The sequence below is a fragment of the Rousettus aegyptiacus genome, unplaced genomic scaffold, assembly GCF_014176215.1.
Source record: "Rousettus aegyptiacus isolate mRouAeg1 unplaced genomic scaffold, mRouAeg1.p scaffold_m13_p_6, whole genome shotgun sequence".
In the NCBI taxonomy this organism is placed as follows: Eukaryota; Metazoa; Chordata; class Mammalia; order Chiroptera; family Pteropodidae; genus Rousettus; species Rousettus aegyptiacus.
Genome location: NW_023416309.1, coordinates 34206280 through 34234230, shown reverse-complemented (window position 1 = coordinate 34234230; position 27951 = coordinate 34206280). Strand labels below are relative to the sequence as shown.

At 38.2% G+C, this 27951-nt stretch overlaps 1 protein-coding gene and 1 pseudogene across 5 annotated transcripts in view; one reads left to right on the top strand and one right to left on the bottom strand.

Annotated features, from left to right (window-relative positions):
- The first annotated feature begins 9757 nt into the window (after window positions 1-9757).
- IDE (insulin degrading enzyme) overlaps window positions 9758-27951 on the top strand; it is a 92538-nt gene continuing 74344 nt past the window's right edge. For 2 of the 5 annotated variants that reach the window (XM_016151295.2, XM_016151294.2), the window contains exon 1: window positions 9835-9947. Coding sequence is in view for 2 of the 5 variants with exons in the window: in XM_016151297.2 (XP_016006783.1) it covers window positions 9850-9947 (98 nt within the window). In the remaining 3 variants the exon portion in view is untranslated. Of the gene's footprint in view, window positions 9948-10164; window positions 10187-27951 lie in introns of those variants that run through there. The other 3 variants (XM_016151297.2, XM_016151296.2, XM_036222277.1) reach the window with 3 other exon arrangements.
- On the bottom strand, window positions 23492-24011 carry LOC107514013 (annotated as a pseudogene).

Genomic DNA, 27951 nt, shown 5'->3' with positions numbered 1-27951 from the left:
GTATAAATTATTTTTAATTGATTTTTATTTTCCTTAAAATATGTATATAGTTTTAAAAGTTAAATAGTTCTAAAGGGTTTATAACCAATAAATAAATAAATAAATAAATAAATAAATAAATAAATAAATAAATGTATTTCCCTGCCTTATTCTGCCCTAATCCCTTTAGACTCCTACTCCAGAAACTACTTTCAACTCATTTCAGCTATTTTTTCTAGCATGTACACATTTCCGTTTTCGTAAGGACTTTGTATATACTGTTAACTTTTGATTAATCAATTTGACTTTATTTAGTGATTTCCTCTTATGAAAGATGAGGATTTAGTTCTCAAACTTTACCATCCCCTCTGCTTTCCCTTTCTTGTACACCTAATGGTTTTTATTAAATCAAAAATCTGTATTTAGGTTATTATGCTTATTCATAGCTGGGCATTTTGGTCTAGTGAGATTTTCTTTATGTCTATCCAGAAATTAATAACTGCCCAGTTTTATTTGATCAGTTTTCCTTGTATTTTTTCCTGATTCTTCCTACAGCTTCCAGTAGCCTTTCGGTAAAAATTTCCACCAATTCAATGACATCAGAAATCTGTTTCAAGTAGTTTCTCATTGTACTGCTTACTTTCTAGGCTGGTAGCCCAGCTGCCATCCTAGGGTTTCCCTTCTTTTTTCATCCCAGGAATTCCCATTGCCTATTTCCTGGGTTGGATAGCAAGTTTTCTGGATCTTACCTGTGTGCTCTTTCTTAGTTTCCTCCCGTATTTAGGTAGAGAACATCCTTCTGCAGTTTCCTAAGAAAGCTTGCTTGTCTGAAAATGATTTTCTTCTGCTCTGATACTTACTTGCTTGATAGGTAGGTTAAATGTACAATTCCAGATTCTAGCTTAAATTTTTACTTTAAATTATTTTTTCAAGTTTCCTATGGCTGCTGTAACAAATCACAACAAACTTGGTGGTTTAAAACAAGGGGAATTTATTATTTCACAGTTCTAGAGGCCAGAAGTCTGAAAGCAATTTCATTGGGTCAAAATCAAGGTATCAGCAGGACTAGGCTTCCTCTGGAGTATCAGCTCATTGTCCTTTTCAGCTTCTGGTGGCTACCGGCATCCCTTGGCTTATGGCACATGACTCCAGTCTTTGTCTCCATGCTTTCTCCTGTGTCAAATCTCTCTGCCTATCTTTTATAAGAATACATATGATTACATTTATGCCTCACCTGGGTAATCCAGAATAACTTCTCCATCTCAAGATCCTTAACTTAGTCATATTAGCAAAGTCCCTTTATGTTTCATAAGGCAACATTCAAAAGGGTTATCTTTTGGGAACTATTATTTATTAGCCTACCACAGAAAGAATATCATTAAAATTTGTTCTGATGTTGTGCTGTTAAATGTCTTACTCTGCGCTAATAAGAAACCTGAATTTACATTCTAATGCATTTTTTAAAAGTTTTAGTTAGCTTATTAAACAAACCAATGTAAAGGTCCCAAGTAAGACTAAAAGTAGCTATACTCTGTCAAAAGTGGAAGATTTCTGTGTGCTGTCATTCAGGACTCTAGCTATCAATGGATTATTGCACAGCTTGTTTTTATCCATCAGAAATGTAATACTCTAATATTCATATAATTGTCAGAGTTGTATAACTTGACTTAGATATTGTGGAAAGTCATAAAACATAACTAGAAGATAGTAGTTATTCATTAATTGTACTCTTGTTAATCACTTCAAAATAACCAAACTTCGAGTTTTGAAAAACTTTTACTGATTAATCAGGATTCCACAAGCAGTAGTTATTCTACAATCAGTAATCGTTCCATAAATCCTTTAAAAATTTCAATGTGGAGATACTACCTCACATCCACTAGGATAGCTATTAAAAAATGGATAATAATAAATGTAAGGATGGGGAAAAACTGGAATCCTCACACATTGCTGGTAGAAATATGAAAGGGTGTAGCCACTTGGCAAAAGAGTCTGGCAGTTCCTCAAAAGTTTAAACATAGTTGCCACATGACCCAGCAATTCTACTCCTAGGTATACATACACTCAGTAGAAATGAAAACGAATGTTCACATAAAACTTTGTTTACGAATGTTCAACTGTAGTATGATTCCTAATAACCAAAAAGTGGAAACAACCCACATGTCTATCAATGAATGGACAAAAAATGTGGTACACCTAGGCAATAAAATACTATTACACAATAAAAAGAAATGAAGTACTGATACATGTTACAACATGGATAAACCTTGAAAAGATTATGCTAAGTGAAAGAAGCCAAACAATAGAGACCACATATTTATGATTCCATTTGTATAAAATGTTCAGAATAGGAAAATAGAGACATAAAGTAGATTAGTGGTTAGGGTCTGGGAGAGGAGGACATGGGGAGAATGGGTTACTGCCAATGGGTTTCTTTTGTGGGGATTAAAGTGTCCTGGAATTAGATAGTGGTGATGGTTGTTCAACTCTGTTTATAGAATAACACAACCAAATTATATACATTAAAACAGCAAATTTTATTGCATGCAAGTTACATCTTAATAAAAAAATTTTCAATGTGATTGATGGTATTTGAAACAGAAGTACTGCTATCTTCTCTCTGCAGTGATTAATTTTAAATACAAAAGTGCTTTTGGCAAAAAATTGACTCTAGGCACAGACCCTACATCTTCCACAAAAATTAACTTGAATGGATCACAAATATAAATGTAAAAACGTAAAAAGCAAAACTATAAAACTAGAAGATAACATAGGACAAAATTTGGGATTTGGGATTTGGTGATGACTTTTTAAATACAACACCAAAGGCATGATCTGTTAAAGAAATAACTGATAAGCTGAACTTCATTAAAATAAAAATTTTCAGCTCTGTGAAAGACACTGTCAAGGGAACAAAAAGACAAACTATAGACTTAGAGAAAATATTTTAAAAAGATTTATCTGATAAAGGAATGTTATCCAAAATATACAAAGAACACAAAGAAACTCAACAAATCAGAAAACAAATAACCCAATTAAAAAATGGGCCAAAGATCTTAACAGACATCTCACCAAAGAAGATATACAGATGGCAAGTAAGCATATAAAAAAATGCTCCACATCACATGTCACCAGGGAAATGCAAATTAAAACAATGAGACAGACATCACTACATAACTATTAGAATGACTAAAATCTGGAACACTGATAATCTAACTGTTGACAAGGACGTGGAACAACAGGAACGCTCATTCATTGCTGATGAAAATACAAATAGTACAGACACTTTGCAAGACAGTTTAGCAGTTTCTTAAAAAACTAAACATAATCTTACCATGTGGTCCAACAAACACGTGCCTTGGTATATACCCAAAGGACTTGAAAACTTATGTCCATACACAATCTTGTACAGTGATGTTTGTAGCAGATTCAGTCATAATTGCTAAAATTTAAAAGCTACCAAGAAACGGACTCACAGAGATAGAGAAAAAACTGGTAATTGCCAGAGAGGAAGGAGTTCAGGGGCTGGGTGAAAAGATGAAGAGATACAAATTACTAGTTAAAAAAGAATCATGGGGACATAAGAGTACAGCAAAGGGAATATAGTCAATAACATTATAATGTCTGCGTGCAGTGCCAGATGGGTGCTAGAGTAATTGGAGGGGACTACTTCATAAATTATATACATGTCTAACCGTTGTATTATACCTGAAACTAATATAACATAAAAAAATAAAATAAATATACCTCTCTTGTGGGGGATGCTAATAATGGGGGAGCCCATGCATGAGGGCAGAGGGCATGAGGGGAATCTGTGTACCTTCCACTCAATTTTACTGTGAACCTGAAAAATCTTTTTAAAAATCTTTTTTAAAAAAGATCTTTAAAAAAAAATCTTTAAAACCTTGAAATAAGTGCTTCTGGTCATTTCGTTGAGCTTTATTTTTACCTTGACAACAAAGAGAAGCATTTTTAACAGGTATTATACTATTCTAGTACAGAATTACAAATATAAATGTGTGCTTTATTCTCCCTGTATTTCCTTCCAAGCAAGTTGGTAGGCCTTTCTGAAGAATAATTGAAGAATGGCAAGTGTTTGCTACTTTCTTGGGCTTTCTATTTGAAATCTTTTAGAAGTTATTAGAATCTGGAGAACTTAGTGTTTTATATAATCCACCAGCTCAACATTTGATTTTTTATGGTAAGTTTATACTTATGATTACTACAATTTTTACATTAAAACTTACCTTAATAATTATAGCAAATATGATTTTACAACCACAATCTTGGGTGGTGTAAGAGGTACCACATTGTTTTATTTAAATTATATTAAACGTGGCCCTGAATTCTCCTTCCATCTGGATACTTCAACTTTGATTACTTTTGCAGACGCTCTGCACACTCACACTCTGGGATGCGCAAAGTTCCAGGGGTTTTACAGCGAGACAAACACATATCGAGAGCTGTCCGGGCTTTGATCCAAACTGGTTACTTCTGAGATGCCTACTGTGCAATTACAAGTAGCCCTGGGAACTCTGTTGCTTTTGTGCCACCATTAGGGCAAGGACATTTTAACCCCAAGATTTTGGACAGTGTTTTCTAGGTTCTGTTGAGACTGCTGAAATGTTCAAAGCCATTCTGATTATTTGTATGCAGCCTCTTTTTCTCTCTCTCTTTCTGGAACTTAAACAGCCAACTTTTTCCCTTCAGTGTGGTGAAACTGTAATGATAAGCCTTGGTATGCATTTATTTTCATCCACTGGGCCGAGCATTTAGTGAATCCTTTCACCGGCAACTCATTTCCTTCAGTTCTGGGAAATATTTTTGAATTATTCACAGAACATTTCTACTCATTTTTTATGTTCTTTCTTGCTGGAACCCTTATATGTGGATAATAGATTTCCACTACCTATCGATTACTATTAATATTCTGATGTACTTCTTTCTAATTGCCTATACACATATTTTTAATAATTGAAATCATAATTAAAAATTAAGTTTTAAATCCTGAATATTTAACATAACTTAAACGTTCTTCCAAGTCCTAAAAAACTCTTCATAAACATTTCTATCTGTGTGATCTTCTAAGGTTCTTCAGCAACATCTATGTACTTCTTTAGTGAACAGTTAAGGAGTACGCAACTTTAGATATCTATTTTAATAGTTGCCAGATTCATGTTAGGTTCTGTTACTGTAAGCCTGTGGGTATGAATGCCAAAGAGAACAAACAGTAAATATGTATGCATGTGCTTATAAAATTAGGAATAAACACAGCTCATGAACTGTTCATTAACCTGTAAAACACAATCCCCAAGTGCTAAACTATAGAGTTTCCCCAAACCCCAACTTTGGTTACTGTATTTACTGCGTTTAAATAGTAGTCTCCATAGCAAATTAGTTGGAAAAGAAAGGGAAAGATGTTCTCTGGCCTTCTGTCAGATCCTGGAGTATGCCAGATTCTCTCCTATCCCTTGTGATTGATATTTCCACTGTCTGGAGTCTTTCCTACCTTTCAAATCACAACTCAAATATCACTTCCTCAGAGAGACTTTCCCCAACCACTCTATCTGAAGTAGACCCCCAAAACTCATTCACAACACCCCATTTACTTTTCCACAAGCAAAAGATGTTGAAAATTTACACCTCGTGTTTTCCCTTGCTTTGCCATATCTCAGGAGCTCTTCCTAGAGACCAATTCTCCAAGTGTCCAGGAGAATTAGGGTTCTTACAGTAGGAATGCAAAGAGAAAAAACAATATTCAGTGTTTGTGAATTTCAAACTAGACACTTAAGGGAAGGCCCTGAGAAGAGCCCTAAGCAAGAGAGTGACAGAAGGAAAAGCAAGTAACTGCCCCTCTACTACTTTCAAACTCAAGTTGAGAAACTCCTGGCTGGGACACTGGATAGAGAGAAAGTGATGTAGGAGGAAGAAGCTGATTGAGGTCAGGGGCTGTTAAAAAAAAAAAAATGATTGAGAGAGGGAAATTCCAGGAGGGGTCCGGTGAAGAGTTAGCCACAGAGCCTGGCCCTCCACTGACAACTGCCTATGTGGCTCAAACACTGAACCCTATGCTCTGAGCTTTTGCTGAGCTTCCATCTAAACTTTCTCATGTACACACTCCTGTTGTCGACAGCCCAGGACATGCATGACACAGATGGTGAAATCTTCGCCACCTTTTCCCACCCAGAGGGTGAAAGCTGGACAGCAGGAAAACCCTCCCTGGTTACTCTAATATTATTTTAATCACAGTATGTAATTATATAGGTATTAATTTGTTTCTTTCTGTAGTGTAAACCCCACAAGAATAGAAAACTGGTTGCTCTTTTCTTTGGTGTAGCCTCGACATCTAAAGCAAGGCCTGGGCTCACATTTGGTGAATGGACAAATCGCGAATAGTCTTAACTATGGAAAATATGAACTATAGATTTTTACATTTGTATTTCAAGTACTGTCCATAAAGTAAGTCAAACTTTCCTTTAAATACTAGCAAGTATGAGTCATATAGGAAAACTTTTAACAAATTTATAATTAATAAATTAGTTATCTATAAAGATTCTCAAAAATTCATGTTGCTTTTAAGTATGTTATTACCATAGTGCTATATTTAAAACTAACACACATTATATAACTTTTTATCATGGAAAATTACAAACATATACGAAAACAAAGAAAATAGTATAATAAATTCTCTGGGCATCCATTATCCAGTTTTAATTTATCAGTTCATGGCCAATATTTTACCTATATTTCTCCCTCATCTTTCAACTTTCACTGAATTATTCTGAACCAAATCCGAGATATCATATTAATTCAGTATTTAGCTCAAAGGACTCTTAAAAAGCTACTGTCAAAAAAAAAAAAAGCCACTGTCACATGCCCCCAAATTAACATAATTACTTAATGTCATCTGATATCTAATCAGTGTTCTTACTTTTCTGATTGTCTTCTAAGTGTTTCTTTTCCACAATGGGTTTGTTCATATCAGGATGCAAATAAGAACAAAACATTTTATTTGCTTAATGTCTCTTTTTTGTTTTTTATTTTTATCTTTTTTGAAGATTTTATTGAAGTACTGCAAATAAAAGTAAACCATACATGTACAGCTCAATTAATTTTCAAAAACTGAACTCACATAAAGCACACCCCAAGGCCTCCCTCATTCCCCATATTCTCCCTTTCACTCACTAAGAGTAACCACTAACCTGACTTCTAATACTATAGTTTGCTTGGTTTTTGATGTTATATAAATGCACTCAGGCAATGTATACTCCTTTGGGTCTGGCTTCTTTCACAATGTTTGTAAAAGTCATCTATATTGTGAATGTAATTTTTGTTCATTTTCATTGCTGAGCAAATTTTTGTTCATTTCACTGTTCATTTTCAGTGCTGTATTCCATCGTATGCATATTCTGCAGTTTATTTTTTTTCTGTGCATTTTTTGGCATTGGACTGTTTCCAGTTTCGGACCATTACTAATTGTGCTGCTGTGAATATTCTAGTTCTGTTGGGTATAGAGCTAGAAGTGGAATTGCTGGGTCATAACATATGCATATTAGCAGCTTTAATAGATACTACCGGTTTAACACAGCCTATTTGTCTGCCCTCACCCCATTGTCTCAATTACTATAGCTTAACAGGAACCTAATATTTGGTAGTGTAAGTATTCCAGATTTTTCTTCCAGATTGGCTTGGATCTCCCTGGCCCCTTGCATTTTCATATAAAATTTTATAAACCGTTTGTCATAGCTTGCCAATTCTAAGTCTCCTTTTATCCACAGACTTCTCCTTTCTCTTTTTTATTTTGCAAACTATTTGTCAAAGAAATAGGGTCATTTGTCCTGTAGTGTTGCAAACATTCTAAATTTTACTGATTGCAGCCGTAAGGTGTGATTAATGTTTGTCCCGTATTTCCTATAAATGGTAGTTATATCTTAAGGCTTAATTAGATTTAGCAAACATGCATTTTGCAAGCATCAGCTGAGCACTGTGCTTGCTGCCAGGTGAGCTACAAAATGCCTAAGACATGATTCCTAATCTGCTTCTTGAAGGTTAAGATCCAAATAAGTGCCTTTTTGAGAGTGGAAAACTACTCTGGCAGCTGAGATCAGAGAGTGGTTACTTCCAATGGGGTATGTGAGGAATGGAAATGAGGGAGTTTTGTGATGGCATTGCCATTTCAACAGGGCATGTAATTTGCAAGAGCACTGACAAGTAAGTATTGGAAGCATCCAATTAGCTGTGACAGTTGTGTGAACTGGAGTTAGTAGAGGGTGGGGGTAGAGGCTAGAAAGGTGGGGTAGTAGGTTTAGTGGTTGCCCCGAAAAAGATAATGTCCACATCCTAATCCCAGAAGCCTTTAAATATTACATTATTTGGAAAAAGTGTCTTTGTAGATGTAATTAAGTTAGGATGAGATAAAATCATCCTGGATTACTTGACTATACCCTAAATCCAATGACAAATGTCCTTATAAAAGACAGAAGAAAAGATACCTAGAAGAGATGGCAGAGACTGAAGTGATGTGGCCACAAGCCAAAGAAGCTGACATCTACCAATAGATAGAAGACAGAAAGAACGAATTCTCCCCTAAGATCCTGTTGGCATCTGACCTCCAGACTGTGAGCCAATACATTTACATTGTTTTAAGCCACTAAGTTTGCAGTAATTTGTTATCGCAGCCACAGGAAACCAATACAGATGGGTTGGGGTTAGTATGTAATATGGTGGAATTTAACCTTGCACTACACTAGGAGTGCTTCCTCATCTCCAGTACCTCAGTTTTCATCCATCCAAGGTTTGCCTTTAGCTGAAACCATATTGTATAAGAAATCTCCCCTACTTTTTTGATGAAGCATCCACTTGATTAAGGATTCCTCCTCTTGAATACCCATTTGTAGCAATAATTAGATTTAGAGCACTGTTTTTGGCTGCAGTCTTCTGTCTACAACAGAAATCTAAAAGCATTCAAGTTAGGGAGTCACCATCCCAAACTGCACTCTTCCTTAAAGACCCCTGTAAAATAATGTAGTACAACGTCAGATCCATAACGACTATTTAATTAGGTTGTTTTTGGATGCGAAACGCCATAAAGCCATCAGGGGAAAAAGTTTGTCTTACAAATGGTGTCTAAAGTACGCTGACAATAGTAGTAGTATTACAGGTATATGTGGGTTTTTAAAAAATAGTAATAGTTTCTATCTACTCCGGATTTGAAAGTCCACGAAATCCTTGTTTTGCTGTGGCCTGTCCCATATCCACCCTGTTCTTTGAAGGGCTGCTAGTTACCCCAGTATGGAAACGTCCCTCAGGGTCCCGGCCTACCCCGGGTCGACACCCCCGTGGTCTAACTACTTCCCTATCTTCTACCCCTGCGGTCCACGTCCCCACCTCGCCCTAGAGGGAGCCCACTGACCACGCACCGCCGCAGATTCGTTTTTGGTGAGGCCGTCTCGTTGGCGGACCTAGTTCCAATACCTGCACCGCTGGGGGCGCCTACGCCAACGTGGCCCTAGGTGTCCTCACAGTATTCATGAGCATCCCAGTCCCCACCTACACACAGCCTGATTCATATCGCCGTCCACACATATGCGGGTGTGACTCAGCCGGGGCCCTCTCTGCCTGGGAAAGCCTGGTTGCTGGGCTCCTGAAGCTCCACTGCTGGACTCTATCTCTCACGCTGGCTCACGCCCGGGATGTTGGCGGTCCCCACCGTCACCGCCCTGTCCGGCTCCAGGTAAAACCCGGAGCGGCGACCGCTCGTTGGCTCTCGGGAGGCGGCGCGGAGGACTGAGCATGCGCAGTGGGCCAGGCCGGCTCTCGGCGCAAAAAGGAAGCGTTCGTTCGCTGTGATCCCAGCGGCTACGCTGGGGTATGCGGTACCGGCTAGCGTGGTTGCTGCACCCTGGGTTGCCCAGCACCTTCCGCTCGGTCCTTGGCGCCCGCCTGTCGCCCTTGGAGCCCATCTGTAGGTAAGCGGAGCACAGCGCCCGGGCCCTCGGGGCCCGCAGGTTACAGTGGTTTGGAGCTCGGGTTGCAAAGTGGTGATTCAGCACTTAAAGCTGCTGCCGCCGCCCCTCACGCCGGCAGTCCCGCCGGCCTGGGGCCCAGACTGGCACGCTGAGGCCGCTCTAGGGCCCAGAAATGCTGCTCGCCTGGCGGGAGCGAGGGGCCTTACCAGGGGAACACGGCGTCCTTTGGGCCAGTGAAGGTGAACGGGAGCTGTGACCTGGGGTCACGGGGCATGTGTCACAAGTGTGGGGGCACGGGGCGCGGGCACGAGGGTAGACTGAGTCACCGCACTCTGCTCTTGGGATCTGCGCGGCGCCGCACCACTCTCCAGGGAATCTGTTCGTGAGGGGCCGGGATCCCGAGGCGGACTGTCCCTTGCCTTGGGGTAAAGGAATCCCAAGTCCCAGGAGACCCCTTTCCTCTCCAGCCCCTCTTTTTCCTATGAGGACCGAGTTTTCACTACTATATGGAAATGCCTGCGTTGGGACCTGTGAAGTTTGCCTGCCTCCTCCTTAGCGAGCAGACTAGTGTTGGGTTTCCCGTCCGGGGGAATTTGGGAAAGGATATCTTAGGATCCATCACAGCAGTTCCCTTGTTTTGCACATGAAACAACTGAGGCCCAGACAGATTGTGTGATTTCCCCACAATTGCAGAGATTGTGGCAAAAATCAAGATTGAGACCCAGGTTTTTTTTTGCCATCCGGCAGCGCACTCTCTGCACTCTTTGCTGGTCTGTGTATAAAATGTTCAGCCTGATATTAAACACCGAATACCCTTTACTGTGAATAAAGAGGAATTGGCAAAAATAGGCAATATTGGCTTGCCCTCCTTAGATACATCATTTGAACCCCTCCTCTGGTTTTAATAATATCTAGGACCTACCAAGTTCGGAGCACTGTTGTAGTCCATCTATGTAAATATGTGGTCTGCCTTCCAAGGAACTTCCACTTGGTTGGAGTGGATTGAGCTGCTACGAGAATATAGGCAACTAAAAAGGATGTGTTTGAGGAGGGTCAGAAGATGGACAGTAAGGGCAGTGTGTGCTTAAGGAGCACAGTGTCTGGCAGAGATAGAACAGGGGGTCTGAGCTGGCCTTTGAAGGTAGAGTGTGGGCAGGGGTGGTTGTAATCCAGCCTAGGTGTGCAGATTAGTCTCTGTTGGGAGGACAGCAAGCAGATTAGTCTAGTTGGAGCCTTAGAGAATTTCCGTGAGGGAATTAGGAGGAAACAAGTCCTGTATTATAAAAGTAGGATAATAACTAGTCTAGGCTTTGAATTTTAGTTGTTTTTTTCCCAGTGATTAGGAGGTAGAGAGCCATTAAGAGTTTTTGAGGTTGGGAGTGAGCAAATGGAACTGGTAGTTTAGGAAATTAGTTTGGTGGCTGTGTGCAGGATGTAAGGGAGTAAAGATACCTGAGGCAGAGAAACCAGTTGGAACTTAATCTTTATTGCCTGAACTAGGATTCCAGTAATGGCACTAAGAAGACAATGCAAATGAAGAATCTGCGGAACTTGTTTTCCCTCCTTTATTTCCAACTACACTAAAAAATCTACTACAACATGCAAAAAGATCCCTGAACTTAGAGAATTGGGGGTGGTAAGCATTGGCAGGGTACCTCCCTGGGCCTCCTTCAGGTCAAAACACTTTTTGTTCTTAAATCATTGCCAATAGGCTATGTTTAGCTCCATTTGGTCTCCAGTGTTTGTGATTGCAAAGAAAGCATCGAGTTTTAAGTTTTAAACAATGAAAAGGTTTGTGCGTTCTACTTACAATTTGATTTTCTATATGGTTTTCTCCCGCTTTTCTTCATTTGCATTGATGAAGTCCAGGGCTTGGGTTGAACAACGAGGGCTTCAGGATACAGTTGTTCTCAGAGAGGGAAATTCAGGAGATTCAAAGAATAATGAATGGGATTAACCATCTAGAAAGCTCTACACTAAAAATTAGTGGCTGAGGCTATTAAGGAAATACAGGTCTAATCAAAAGGATCAGGATATAGGAAGGAAAGTACTAATATCTGAATCTACTGTATACTCGAATCTTAATGAAGTTAGTCCTACTGCACATGGTAGGAAGAATGTGGTTGATAGAGATGATTATGTAACTATTTATTGGAAGAACTGGGATTTGCCAGAGCCTGAGCTCTTAATTTTTGTACTGCCTATGATGCCAGTGTTAGTTAGGGCATTTATTTCCTGTTCTAACCTCTCGAGAAAGAGATGACCTTAAAACATTTGTATAAGATCAATTCATTTGAAAAGCAGCCTTATTGTTCTCTGTTCAGGCATATTGGATAAGTTTGGGGTGTGCAGAACTATCTGAACTGTTGGGGAACCTAGAGGTGATAACTCAGTTCCTAGCAGCCTCTTGAAACACCTGTGCATCAGTCACCAGAGGTGAAGGTTTCAACTGAGGTATTTATTGAATTAATGAATGGATGAATGAATGAAAGGTCTTCCTTCTAAACCAGTTTTCTCTGTCAGTTTCCCTACTTTTGCATACTTTGGTATTACTCTCTCAGTTTAGCTTGAAAATTGGCATAATCTTGGAATCTCTCTCTTTTTCCCTCACTACCTGTTCCCAAGACTAAACTTCCTTGAGTCTTTCATCCTAAATTTCTTGGAGTAAACTTTATCTTCCATCACCATCCCAGTTCAGGTCATGATCATCTTCCCTGACATCTCACATCTGCAAGTTTTATAACTGATTTTTCTAGCCTTCCACCTTCCTACTAGGTAATCATTATCATCAGATTAATCCTACTAATATACCACTTTCCTCATGCCATTGTCTTGCTTAGACATCACCAATGGTTCTGCCCTATTTCTAGATTAAGTCCAAACTTCTTGACCCAGCATTTAAGCTTCTTGTAGGTTGGCTCTAGCCTAACTTTTCATCTTAACTCTCTTTTTCTCCAGTTAAACTCACTATTTTACTGTCTCTTGTACGTGATTTGTTCATTTTCAATTCCAGAATGCTCTTCCCTCTTTTCTTTATATGACTAAATCTGTCCTTTTTAGACATTACATAGACCACAGTGTTATTTTTCCTTTTTTTGAACTTGAATTATTTAAAGAGATTTTGAAACATCCATTTGATACTTAACCATATACTGCCTTTTATATTTTTTCTCTTTACATTATTTAATATTATACATCCCAGAATGTATAGAACAAAGAAGAATAACAAAATGAACACCTGTATACCCACCATCTAGTTTAGGAAATAGAACATTTCCAGTAACTTTGAAGCCCTCTGTGCTCAGCTCCCAATTGTAGCCATCTCCCTCCCCTGAAGAAGTGATGTTGTCTTATATTTGGATAATAATTCCTTTAATTTTCTTTATAGCTTTATCAGTCTGAACATATTCTTAAATAGTATATTGCTTAGTTTTGTCTGCTTTTGAACTTTATAAAAAAATTTCTTCTCTCACTTTTTTAATTTAACACTGTTTTTGAGATTCATTCACATGAATGTGCATCGACTGCTGAATGGCAGTCTTATGCGAATATTCCACTAATTATTTTACTATTCTGTTGTCAATGGAGATTTGGGTAATTTTTTTTTTTCTATCACAAATAACTCATGTTGTTGTCATGCCCGAGTGCCCAATCTTTGGACATCTCTACCTAAATTCACTCATTTAGGGTTCTCATCTAATCACATTACTTTAAATACTATCTATATGCTTTGTTCCACATGTAGCCAACATGTGCTTATTTAAATGTAAATTAACTAAAATTAATGATTCAGTTTCTCATTCACCCTAGCCACATTTCAAATCTCATGTGGCTTGTCGCTACTATATGGGGCCATGCATATATAGAACATATCTATCATCATAGAAGTTTTATGAAATTGGCCTAACAATTCCCAAATGTATATTTCTAGCAAGAACTTCTTCCCTGAATTTCAGATTTAGGTAATAAACTTCTTACTCAACGTTGGCCCGCAGATGTCCAATATATATCTTGGATTCATTATGTTCAAAACCTGTCTTCAGAACTTCTCCCTTCAAATCTGCTCCTCCCACAGTCTTCATCATCTCCGATAATGACATCTTGTTCTTCTGCTTGTTTAGGCCAACATCCTTAACACCTTTCTTGTTCTTATATCGCTCATCCAGTGAGCTTATACATTGAGATCCAGACCGCTCTTCACTGTCACGACCCTAGTTCCAATTACACCCTTTTACCCAGATTACTATAATAGTCTCTTCAGTTTCCTTGCTTTTGCACTTGCCTCTCTACATATAGCCTGTTCTTGTCACCACTGACAGCATGATCTTTTCGAAATCCAAGTCATATATCTTTGCTAGGGAATGCTTAAAACCTTGCAGTTGGTCTTCATTTTGCTCAGATTTAAAAATGAAGTCCTTATAGTAGCCAAGAAGGCTCAATGGGATCTGGCTTCTCCCCACCTCTCTGATGTTGTTTCCAAAATAATCACTCTCACCCCATTCCAGTTGCACTGGTCTCCTTGCTTGACTTGCTCTTGCTCAGATTATTTGCACTGTTTTCCTCTACGCAGAATGCTGCCAGAGAGAACAGGGAAGGCTTCACAGAGAACATAGGATTGGAGCAAATGTCTTTGAAGGAAATACCAAATTTGGATGAACAGAGAAGGGGATGAGAGGATATTTTAGATATAAGGAATGATATTAGCAAAACCTCAGAAGTAGGAAAATTTACAATACAATCAAGAGACAGTGAGATTTTATGTCATAAGAAGTAGAGCCTCAGATACTTTTTGAGCAGTAGAGTGATACATGAAAGCTATGTTTTTGGGTGGTTAATCTGCCAGTTTTTTGGAAGCACAGTTGCAGTGTAGGGATTGACAAAGGATAAAGAAGTGGTACAAATAACGAGGAAGGAGAGTGTCCACAGAATATTTGTGTGAAAGAAGATTCATCAGCTTTGACTAGGTAATGGGGAGATGGAAGAGTCAGAGAGCCCTAAGGTCTAGGGCTTGATAACTTTAGGATTAGTACCAAGGTGAGCCCAGACTAGGAGGGGCCCCCAGTGTAAGGAAGGCTCTCGTGGGAGATCGAGCTGCAGGCAGTGGGAAGAAGTCCATCCTGGGGAGATGTTAGACCTGCCTGGTGGCTGGCTGATTTTCTAAAGACATGACGAGAACAGGTTGGTCAGGTGCAGTGGTGGGACAGAGTGGCAGCCTTTAGGTATTTCAGAGCTGACTGTTAACCGTCAGGAAGTTGGATGACTTAGGGGCCCCTTGGGGCAGCGGACAAGATTGAACAGTCCTTAAATACCCAGAAAGCAAACCAAGATGATAATTTAGTTTGTAGATTGGTAACTCAGGGAAGAGTTCAGTTAAAAGGTTAGAACCAGGTTGATGAGTCCTGAACTGCTACTGGAGTTTCTTAAATTTCCTCTGTTTAAGAATAGGAAATGAGTCTAGAGCCTAGAACAAGACCGAACTGCAGTGTAGGCTAAGCAAGTAGACTCATCTGTGAGGAAGGTTCTTGCTGCTGCTGTTGCTGCTGCTAACGTTAACCATAAAAGGCTTAGTAACTAATGTTTATTGAATGCTTATTATGCGTTTTGTATTGTATCAGGAACTTTCCATGGGATTTTTTTATTTTTTATTAATGGCTACAATAATTCTGTGAGAGTGGTATTGTGGTTATTTTATCTTATTTTTTTTCAGAAAAGGAGATTGAGGCTCAAAGAGGTTAATTTGTTCAAAGATACACAACTAGTAAGTAGCTTAGCCAGATATGAATTCAGTGGGCTCACTCAAGAACCTCATGAATTGGCCATTGTATTATCTACCCTAGTGGTAGCTGGGCATCTCTTGTAGAGATGGAGAAGTCAGAATAAGGAGATAGTTTTGGAAGGGATAAATATGGTATACTGTGAGCTGGTAGTATTGAATCTGAAGCAATTGCTGGATAGCCATTGTAGGTTGCATTCGAAATACCAGTGGAACTTGATAAAAAGATCTGAGCTAATTTCCTACATATGAGAGTCGATTGTAGAGACAGATGATGGTTGAAGACATCGACATGAGTGGATATATGGGAAAACTCTGTGTAGAGATGCAGAAGGCCCAAGTTAAACCCTGAGGAATACTGACATTTAGAGATAAGGAGGAAACAGAGTTGGAGAGGTCAAGGGGTTAGTGAGGCAGATAATATCAGAAGCAGAATGGTCAGAAGTGTCCAGCCAAAGAGGTTTTGAGGAGAATGGGGCCTTGGGAAAAGACCAAAGACCATTTCAGTGGTAACCTGCAAATAAAGTAGAAGGGACAGAAGCTAAATTTCATGGGTCCCTACAGTAATTTTGAAAAAATGAGGTATTGAATTTAGAGCCATTAGATAGCAGCTGAGGAAGAGCAGACCTGAGCAAAAGCATGGCGGGGAAACTAGGGAAGTGGGTAGTGATGGCTGAAAGGAAGAAGCTAGTGGTGGAGAACAATGCCTAAGAGAGGGTCTGGAAAAAGTGGATATGAAGGTACAGTTGAAGAGGATAGCACTGGAAAAATAAAGATTTGTTCAAGATAGGTCTTGATTTAGAAGGACAGCTACTTATAAAGAATTTCTTAAAAATTCGAAAAGGTAAACTGAGGTCCTTACAACTTTGGGCCTCAGTTTCCTTATTCGAAGAAAGGATCCTTCTAGTTCTAAGCTTTGCCATTTTTCTCCATGTAGAAAAGGGTTCACTAGGTAGTATGGGTTCCAGTTCAGTTAACATGATGATTCAGCTTTACAGCCTTACATTTGGGGCCAGGATCTCTGAAGGAACAAGGGTCTCCTATAATAGTATTCTTGGTACCTAGCAGTTTCTGGCGCATAGCAAACTGTTCACTATCTATTGGATAAATTTATCCAAGAGGAATGGGCTCCTGAAAGTAGGGAACTTTAGTCATAAATACAATACAATTTTTGCTCACAATTTGCCTTTTCAAGCTCTATACATAAGTGTAGCCAGTAACTAGTATTTGTGTTTTTTTTTTTTATCATAAAGAAATTATAGGTTTGAGTGTATATGCAGGATTTCTTGAAGTTCTGATTTACTCATAGGAACTAAGTTGGTTTGAAAGGCATAGGAAATAAAGGATAGGAGCTTTACATAAAAAGGCTCAGTTCAACTTGATTCTAGTTTTGGTGTTGCCATTAGCTTCGCTGTGTCATTGTGGGTGCTGGGCCAGATCAGCTTTAAAACTCTACTTTGTCCATGCATCTGAGGCCTTATGTTTTTAAAATCTCTAATCTCTGTTAGAACCCCAAAAGAAATTTCGCCTTGCTGTCTAGCTGTACTATGGCTCTGAGAAAAGGCAGTTTCTCATAATCACAGTCATAATGCTAGTATAATTGAGTTTCTCACAATAGAGATTATGTAATTGTTTTTATGAAATATATAATAAAGAGTATTTCTTTTACAGCTCACCTGATACATATCAATATTTATAATTAGTTGATGCTCTTAACAGTTTTTATTTTTTAATTAGCTCTTGTTTCCTTTGTAGTATAACAAAGTCTCAGTCGAGATGAACTTATAAGGAAGATAATACTGTTTATAATGGAGCTTTATGTCACAAAGCATCAAATTCTCTGGTAGTAGTAAGTGGATAAAAAATATCCAACAAGTGTGTGACTAGCATAATGGGTCCTGTAACTCATCATTTGTTTTTGTTTTTTTCTTCTTACCACAAAACAGAATGGCTTGTGGAGCAAAGCGAATGGGTAATCGACTTTCTTAAGGAATGAGATTCTGAATTGAGTACTTGCACTGGTGATTTTTTGGAAGAACACTTAACATATCACATATACACTAAAAATCAAATATCCTGCCCTGTAAGGGAAAACTTAAATGAATCTATTTAATATATGGCTGATTTTGAAAATTAATTTTTTTTTGATATTTATCAAAATAATACAGGCAGAGTTTTAAGAGTGAAATAGTACTAAAAAGAAAAAATAATACTAAAAGGTTTACAGCAAAAACAGCAAGCAGTTCCCTGCTTAGTTCCTGCTCCCAGGGGCAACTGCATTTAACTCTTTAAACTATTCAACCATTATTCAACTCTCTTTATTTTGAAATTAATTTTAGTATTTCCAAATAATGTGCTGTATTGTTATTTCTTGATTTTTTAATTTTAGGAATTATTTGTTGTTTTGTTTTTATAGTAGGTTAAGATTTAATTCTTTCTTATCATTCCTTCTTGCTTCATCTTACCAAAAAGTTATATCACAGGATTTTGGATATGGCAGTATTCAGTGTTTAGACTGTTAGGACTTTGTAAATATTGTTCACTGCCAAGCCACATAGTGTAATGTGATTACATTCTTTTTCTTGTTCATCTTTTGGTTTTTGCCATGTTTTGTCATTTTCTTACTTTTCTATTTACCTATTTCTGATTATTTTCTCTTGCTTCCATAGCTATTTAGTACAATTTTTCCACATAATCAAACCTATTAAATGATCTATTGATTCCATGTGTTTTCCTTGGAGACCTTCCTTCTGGACACTTCTCCCCAGCTGCGGTCTGGACCAATTTTGCTCTAGGCCTGCTGCAAAGTTGGTTGCCTGGAATTTCCCTTTGCTTCTCTCCTCTAATGAATCCATTTCCTGGATTGCATATTTAGTTCTATCTTGGTTTGCTCCTTATTCAAAAGATGCGTGGGCTATTTGGATGGAACATGTATTCCAGTAGCTTCTTGAGAAAGAGCAATAGGAGATAATTTTTAAAAAGACCTTCAAATAATTTCCTAAACAGAAAAGTGGACCTCTGAGTTTTGGTGTGATTCTACACATTTGTACAATAGGTCTACAAAATTCAGAGAGATGACCTAAATGAATGGCTTCCGATCTTCCATCCAGCTCTAGAATTCTAGGAGTCTAAATACATGAGAATTAAATGATTTTACAGATTATCTAGCAAGTGATTAACACAACAAACCTTCAAAGAGACCCTTTGCAGGCATGTGACTTATTTTCTTCTTTCTTCCTTTGTTTTTAATTGAACTTAAAGATTTGCTTTCATAGAACAAGTACTTTTGAAAATTTGCGTTTCAAATAAGCAAAAAATGGGAACAAATGTTAGCTACCCCCATCTCCTTCTTTGGTAGGTGAAAGTTCCTACATTCCCTACTTCTCTTGGGCTACTTTGTGTTTTTTGTGTGCTGTCGCTGATGGCCAATACAAGTCACTATGTACATATCATTTGCAACCATCTGAAGAGGCTGGGAATATTGGCCATCATTTAATCTAGGTAAAAATATTCTTGAGCTCAGAGTCTGTTCAGGAAGATAATAGTGAGCTTGATTCCTGGTTCTGAGTTTGTACTCCAGACTGCTGTCTGGTGACAAAATGTCTTATTCTCTCTGTAATTCTGTTCCCTTGGGAGCCAGTATGATGTAGTGGAAAAGTCACTTTGTAGTAGTCAGAAGACCTAAATTAAAGCCTTCTTTGGCATATCTGTTATCTTGAATAGTTTACTTTGCATGGGCCTCTTTTTACTAGCTTCAGAATCCTTATTAGTCTTAATAAACTTGGATTTCTGAAAAATTTTGGCTTCTTGTATACAGTTCCTTTTCTTTCCTTGTGCTGCAATGTAACTGGCTCTTCACTTTGTATTGTTTTTTAGTATATGTGCTGCCAAAGCGAGCATGTGTTGTTTTTATTTTAGAGTTAGTCTAGCCAGCTATAAAGCAGCCTGCTGTGGACCAGTATGCTGGGATGTGGCCTGCATATAATGCTTTTCAGTTATTTTTAAAATGTGTGTCAACACTTAAAAATCCCGAGATTTCAGACCCTTTAGGGAAAATGTGGCGATCTGGTGACACTGGTGCCACATTTCTGCCTGGCAAGCAATTGGCCTGAATTAAGATTTACTTCCCTTTCAGATGAGCATGTATTCCTTTACACCACAGTTCCACCACCCTGTACTTTGCTCATTTATATTTTTGGCCTGGTAAGCATTTAAATTCATCACCCTTGCTATAAAGTGATTGGAAGAAATTAGTCTTATTTCAGTAGTCCCCTTTATTCACAGGGGATATGTTTAAAGACACCCCCTATCCCCCAGTGGTTGCCGGAAATTACAGTTAGTATGGAACCCTAAATATACTGTTTTATCTGTGCATTCATACCTATGGTAAAATTTCATTTATCAATTAGGCACAAGAGATTAACAACAAAAACTAATAATAACAAAATAGAACAATTATAATAATATACAGCAATAAAAATTACGTGAATGTGGTCACTCTATCCCTCTGAAAACCAGTCTAATAACGGAAAACTGCTACTAAGTGACCATTGAGCAGGTAGTCTATACAGTGTGGATACGCTGGACAAAAGGGTGATTCACGTCCTGGGTGGAATGGAGCAGGGTGGCAAGAGATTTCATCACACTACTCAGAACTGTGTAATTTAAAACTTATGAATTGTTTATTTCTGGAATATTCTGTTTAATATTTTTGGACCATGGTCGACTGTGGGTAACTGAAACTGCAGAAAGTGAAAACGCGGATAAGGGGGAACTGCTGTCATTTTTAGTCATGCTGCAGGTTTTTTGGTAATAGCAAAATTGAAACAAAATTCATATAAAGTGCTCTGAAACTACAGAAATGATTATGTAATCAAGACTACCCCTTGTTTATGGTTTACAAAGGATTATCACCTCATCTTATTTGATCCTAATGGCAACGTATATGCTTGACAGAGAAATGCAAAGTCCCCCAGCCCTTAAGAAGATTAATTCAGACAGCTCTGCTAGAACCAGGGCAGGGATGGGGGAGTGAGAGTGGGTGGGTGTAAAAGAGGAAGTTAAGTTTGCTTCTAGGAAAGTAGGTAGAGCTATCAGCCTGAGCTAGGTGGGCATGCATAAAAGGAGTAGCAAGTCACTTCTTCCAATCTTTGAGGTGTCTCTAGAGATGCCCAACAAAAAGAGAGTGGAAAAGGATCACAGATTAGTGTACAGTACCTCAAGAAACTGATGACTATAATGTAGTAGGGCGGGGAAGACTGAGAGTAACAAGATGACTACAGTAGGGTCTCTGGTAAACCAGGTCCTACAAATAAGGCAGATGGGAACACTTAACACTGGGAAGATACCAGTACTAGAAGCTGAGTAGACAAGATTAACTGGCCAGTTAGACACATAGTAAAATAATAGACCTTTCAAAAAGGTAAAATGGATATTTGTTTGTACTTAAACTTATAAATCAACTAGCCACACTGGCACTAATGTTATCATGACTGAACCAAATATAAACATATAATAATATATGTATGTGTTATAAATGGTACATATAAACATGTATATTATTGATACCATACAGTTCATGCATTTAAAGTATACCATTTAATTATTTTTAGTGCATTCACAGAGTTGTGCAGCTTTCATCACAGTTTTAAACATGTTCATCTCTGTTTCACCTTATACGCTTTAGCAGTGACTCCCTATTCCCCTCTTCCTCCAGCCCCTGGCAACCATAAACCGACTTTCTGTCTCTTTGGCTTCTGGATATTTCACATAAATGGACTGATACAATATATGGTCTTTTGTGTCTGGCTTCTTTCACTTAACATAATATTTTCAAAGTTTATCCATGTTGTAGCAGTATCAGTATTTCATTCCTATTTATTGCGGAATAGTATTCCATGATATGGGTATACCACATTTTATTTATCCATTCATTAGTTGATGGACATTTGGGTTGTTTCCAGTCTTGGAATATTATGAATAATACTGGTCTGAACACTTATATACCAGTTTTATGTGGACATATGTTCTCATTTCTCTTAGTGTATCCCTAGGATTGGAATTGCTAGGTCATATGGAACTCTGTTTAAGCTTTTGAGGAACTGCCAGATGGTTTTCCAAAGCAACTGCACCATTTTACATTCCCAACAGCAACGTGTGAAAGTTCCAATTTCTTCACATCCTTTGCAACACATGTTGTTATGTGTTTTTTGTTATAGCCATCCGGTGTGTGAGGTGGTATCTCATTGCAGTTTTGATTTGCATTTTGCTGATGACTGATGTTGAGTGTCTTTTCATGTCTTTTCATGTCTTTTCATAGCTTGTTGGCTATCTGTATATCTTCTTTGGAGACAGTCTATTCAAATCCTTTGTCTATTTTTTAACTGGATTGTCTGTTTATTCAGTTGTAAGAGTTCCTTATGTATTCTAGATACAAATCCCTGATTAGATATATAATTTGCAGGTATTTTCTCCCATTCTGTAGGTTGTCTTTTTACTTTCTTGATGGTGTTCTTCGAAACACAAAGTTTTAAATTTTGATCAAATCTAAATTATCTTTTTAAAAATTGGTTGTGCTTTTGGTGTCATACCTATGAAATCACTGTATAGTCCAAGGTCATAACGATTTACCCTTATGTTTTCTTGTTTTAGCTCTTAGATTTAGGTCTTTGATTTTTTTTTTGTTTGTTTTGTTTTTTTTTTGTTTTTGGTCAGCAGCTACCTTAATTTGGATCAGACATGAGTCAGATGATACTCCCAACAGAGCAATACAGTTTGTGAGCAAAACAGGCAAAAAGAAGTCACTAACTGGGACTAATTTCTGCTGTTATTCATGTGGCTTTGTGTATGAATTTAGAGAAAGATAATGAACACCAAGTACTATATATATACACACACTGGACGTGTCAAACCCACTGTCCCCCCACTTAACTGAAGAATAGGACGAGAAGGAATGATTAAACTGTTAGGAAGGATGAAGTTATCTAGTAGGAAGCACACTTCTAGTTCAAGTTTGAGATACCAGATCTCAGAGTAAAGTGACTCTGTCAGGTGGTCTATAAAAATATGTAAAACTAGGGTTTGGAAAGAGGATAAGCAAGGAGACTTAAAAAGCTCTCTTCTACTAGGACGAGCTGTTTCAGACAGAAACAGAACATCTTCCAGTTTAACCAGTTTCTGACTAAAAGTCATGCCAGGGTTGAACGTTAAATAAAACTAACTTTAAACCTCTTGCAAAATATTCTACTCCCTACCCAGGTGTGAAAGCAAGAAAATATGATAGTTTTTACTGAATACTAAAGAGGCATAATTTTAAACTTGAAAATGGCCTGAAACATCCCACTATTCGTGTTGCTGATTAGTGATATGCTACAGAGAGAGTCATGAGTTGAGGGTTTAGTCACATGTACACTGTGGGTCAAATGACTCATGAACATGCCAAGCAGGCCATGCTTCTTGGAAGTTTGTCCAGTTTCTTGTCTGATCCTGCTCTTAGTAAGTGTGCAATGGACCTTGGGCACACAGTAAGGTATTTAGCACCACTTCCCTATTACTGAGCCCATACTCCTCTGCCCATCCTCAGGTGATTGGTCTTTTTGTGCCAGTGTCCTTGGAAGGTGATGGTTTGATATGTCTCCTACCATTGTCTTGCTCTTGTGTGTTGCTGCTGGTGTTTCAACTGAAGACGTGGGTTCTGAGCAGTATTCCTTGTACTGGGTCCAATAGGAAACTGCCCTCTGGGCATCTCTCCCTGAGCCAATGGTTATTTCTCTCATATTTCCTTTCTTTTCTTCTCATACTTGTAGTAGGAGCTCCATAACATGAAAAGCAGAAGTATAAAAATGATGAGAAAGTAGGGGGCATAGATATAGTCCATCCATGGAAACTAAATTTAGGTCCTTGTCCTTTGAAACCACTGGCTTTGGAGAAATTCTCAAATAGAAATGTGGAGAGATTTGGAATTAAGGTTGTCCTGGTATGAACTGGGTGGACGACAGCAGGGGTGTGGATCCACTTGCAGCTTCCTTTGAAAAAGGCATGTGTCGCAATGGGAAAGAAAGGCGCTGAAACGTAAGCTTGTGAAACAGAACGGACTTAAACCATGTCGAGGGGTTCGTAGCAGAGGGTCTTTGAATTCCTTAGCATACCACTTTAGCAGGTTTCTCACCTTGAAGGAGTAGAGTTTGCACAGCAGCACCAGCCTACAGGTCCAAGAGCAGGGTGTTCAGGACGTCGGGGAGGAAGTAGAGGCCCAGCAGCCACTCCGGGCGCCCATAGCCTCCATCATCCATCCATTGGTGGGACAGGAGCCAAGGATGCGCTCGCCAGGACAGCTGACCTGGGAAAAGCTTGAGTTAATTTTTGTATATGGTGTGAGGTAGGAGTCCAGCCTCATCTTTTTGCCTGTGGTTATCTAGTTGTCCCAGCATCACTTGTTGAAAAGACTGTTTTATCCCTATTGGATTGTTTTGGCCTCCTCGTTGAAAGGAATTGATTGTAAAGGTGAGGGTTTATTTTTAACTTTCAGTTCTATTCCATTAATATGTACATCTGTCCTTATCCAGTGCCACACAGTTTTCATTACTATAGTTTTATAGTAAGTTTTGAAATCAGGAAGCGTGAGTGTTCTAACTTTGTTGTTCTTCAAGATTGTTTTGACCATTCTATCTTAACAATATTAAATCTTTTAATTAATAAATATGAGATTTTTTTCATTTATTTAACTTTTTAATTTCTTACAACAATGTTTTGCAGTTCTTACAGTATAATTTTTGCACTTCTTTTGTTAAATTTATCTCTAAGGATTTTTTTTTTTTTGCTATTGTAAATGAAATTGTCTTCCTGTTTACATTTTCAGTTCATTCCTGCTGCATAGAAATATAATTGATTTTGTTTTCTATATACAAGATTATGTCTTCTGTGAATAGAGCTAGTTTTTAGAGGTAGTTTTTCTTCTTTCAAGTTTGGATGCCTTTAATTTATTTTCTTGCCTGATTGGCCTGGCTAGAACCTCCAGTACAGTGTTGAGTAGAAGTGGCAAGAATGGACATCCTTGTCTTTTTTTTTTTTCTTTTTTCTTTTTTTATCTCAGAGTAAAAACATTCAGTCTTTCACCATTTAACTGTGGCTTTTTCATAGATGTCCTTTATCAGTTTCAAAGAAGGTTCTTTATACTCCTAGTTTGTTGAGTGTTTTTATCATGAATGAGTGTGGAGAGATATATTTTTGAAACAGTTTCATTCTGAAAAATTACAAGTATAGTACAAAGAATTTTTTCTTGAATGATTTGATAATAAGCTGCCAATTTGATGCCCTGTCGCCCTCTAATACTTTAGTGTGATTTCCTATAAACAAGGACATTCTCCTATATAACCATAATACAACCATCAAAATCAGAAAATTAACATTGTGACATTCCTAGCATGTAACTTCAGCCCCTGCCATCTCCCTGTTTTTCAACTCTAAATGATAGCTTTGCTGGTTAAATTATTCTTGGTTGTAGATCCTGGGCCTTAATCCTATTGAATATTTTTTGCCAAGCCCTTCTGTCCTGCATAGTTCCTTTTGAGAAATCAGCTGCCAGTCTTATGGGTGTACCCTTATAAGTAATTATTTGTTTTTCTCTTGCTGCTTTTAATATTCTTTCTTTGTATTTACCCTTTGGCATTTTAATTATATGTCTTGGTGTGGGCCTCTTTGGATCCCTCAATTTTGGAATTCTCCTGGGGTTTTATGTCCATTTCCTTCACCAGGTTAGGGAAGTTTTCCATCATTATTTCTTCAAAGCTATTCAACATCTTGATTTTCTTCGATCATACTGATCAGATGGATATTTGGAGCTTTAATAGTGTTCCATATTTTCCTTAAATTATTTTTATAGTTGTGGCATCTTTTTCTTGCCATTCTGATCAAGTGTCCTGATTGGCTTTCCTGTCCTCCAGATAGGGCATTTGATCCTCTTCTTTATTCACTTTGTTTATTCTTTCGTTTATTCCATTTAATATACTTCTCCTCTCAGACTGGTTCCCTTTTATAATTTCCATTCCATTTTTATTTATTTTTTGGAGTTCTCTACACATCCCAAAAGTTCATTGAGCATCTTTACAACTAGTGTTTTGAACTCTGCATCTGTTAGATTACTTGATTCCATTATATCTGGATCTCTGTTCTGTTCTGTCATATGGTTTCTGCTTCTTTGTCTTCTCATTTTAGCTGCCTTTCTGTGTCTGTTTCTATGTACTAAGCAAATCTCCTAAGTCTCCCGATCTTATTAGTGTGGATTTGTGAAGTAGGTGTCCAGTGGTACAGTCCTGAGAGGGGTTCAGCTGCAGGCCAAACTTAGCCCAAGCTTCTGTCCCTCCTGGGCCACCTGTTAAGATTCATCAAGCAATCCATAGCGGCTGTGCTCACAGTTGCCTCAAAAGCCCACACCAGAAACCGAGGCCAGCTGGCTCCAGTGTGAGTCTCAGCAAGGAGCACCTGACTCACTGAAGATACACCTGGATGTGGCTTGGGAGGGGCCGCGAGTTGGGGGATGCGGGGTTTCGGGGAATCCTCTGGGCAGGATGACTTCTGTTATCCAGTTTGATGACATCAAACTGGCTATGGTGCCTCTCTGTCTGGAGCACTGGAAGCGGCAGAGGGCTGGCTCAGCAGGGAACAACGGGTAGCTTTGGCCCTCACTCTGACAATGTTTCCCTGTAAGTCCCTCGTGTCCCCTGCACACAGCTGACCAGGCACTCATGCTCAGATCCAGGAGGTTGATTATCGCGAAAATTTGCTCGTGGACCTGGCCCCTTTAAGAGGCATCTGCTGCTGCAGCTTCCATCTCACTCAGCCACTCAGGACCGGGCAGCCCCGCATCCTCGCCTCGTCCTACTTTCTGCTGTTGCAGGGTGATTTCTTGGATTTCTCCCTAGTTGTATGGCTTGTTCATCTAGATCCCAGGCATTTTTTCCTTGCTGCTGCTCCTTGTTTCTATCACAACTTTGATTTGATTGCCAGAGGGATGGACAGAGCCTCTATCATCTATGCCATTTTTTTCTCTCCAGATATTTTTAAAAATTGAGATACCATTTACATATAACATTGTGTAAATTCAAAGTGTACATGTTGATTTGATACATTTACTTATTGTACTATAATTAGATTACACTGAAGTTTTGGCTAAAACCTCTATTATATCATAGACATTTTTTTGTGGTGAGAATGTTCAAAATCTATTCTCAGCAGTTTGCAGTATATAATATAGTATTGTTGACTATAATCACTGTGCTGTGCACTAGATCTTCAGACCTTATTCGTTTTCTAGTTACAGATTTGTACCTTTTAACAACATCTTCCTAATTCCCTGACCCCTAGCCTCTGGTGCCACCATTCTTCTCTGAATGTCTATGAGTTTGGCTTTTTAGATTCTACTCATAAGTGAAATTATACAATATTTGCCTTTCTTTGTCTCATCTCACTAAGCTTAATGCCCTCAAGTTCCATCCATGTTGTCGTAAATGACAGGATTTCATTCTTTTTCATGGTGAAAAATATCCTATTGTGTGTGTATCACATTTTGTTTATTCATCCATCAATGGACACTAAAGTTGTTTCCATATTTTGGTTATTGTGAATAATACTGCAGTAAACATGAGAGTGCAGATATCTTTTTGATATTCTGTTCTTATTTCACTTCATTTTTTTGGATATTAGACCTAGATGTGAGATTGCTGCATCACTTTTTTTTTTTGTACTTTACTTTTTGAGGAACCTCCATATTGTTTTCCACGGTGGCCGCACCAATTTCCATTCCCACCAACAATGTACAAGGGTTTCCTTTCCTTCACATCCTCACCAGCACTTGTTATCTCTTGTCTTCTTTTTTAAAATTTTTTTTCATTTTTCAATTACAGTTGACATATGATATTTTACTAATTTCAGATATACAACATAGCGATTAGACATTTACATGACTTACCAAATGATCACACCAATAAATCTAGTACCCATCTTACACCATCATAGGTATTAGAATATTATCGATTCTGTTCCTTATGCTGTACTTTACATCCTCGTGACTATTTCATAGCTACCAATTTGTGCTTCTTAATCCCTACCCCTTTTTTACCTATGTCCCCAACCCCCCTAACTTGCATTAGCCTTTATTTTGACTACCCTAAAGTTTGTAAATAAAGCTAAATATAAGGCCTAAGTTTGTGTGTTGCTTACAGAATTTGGAAACAG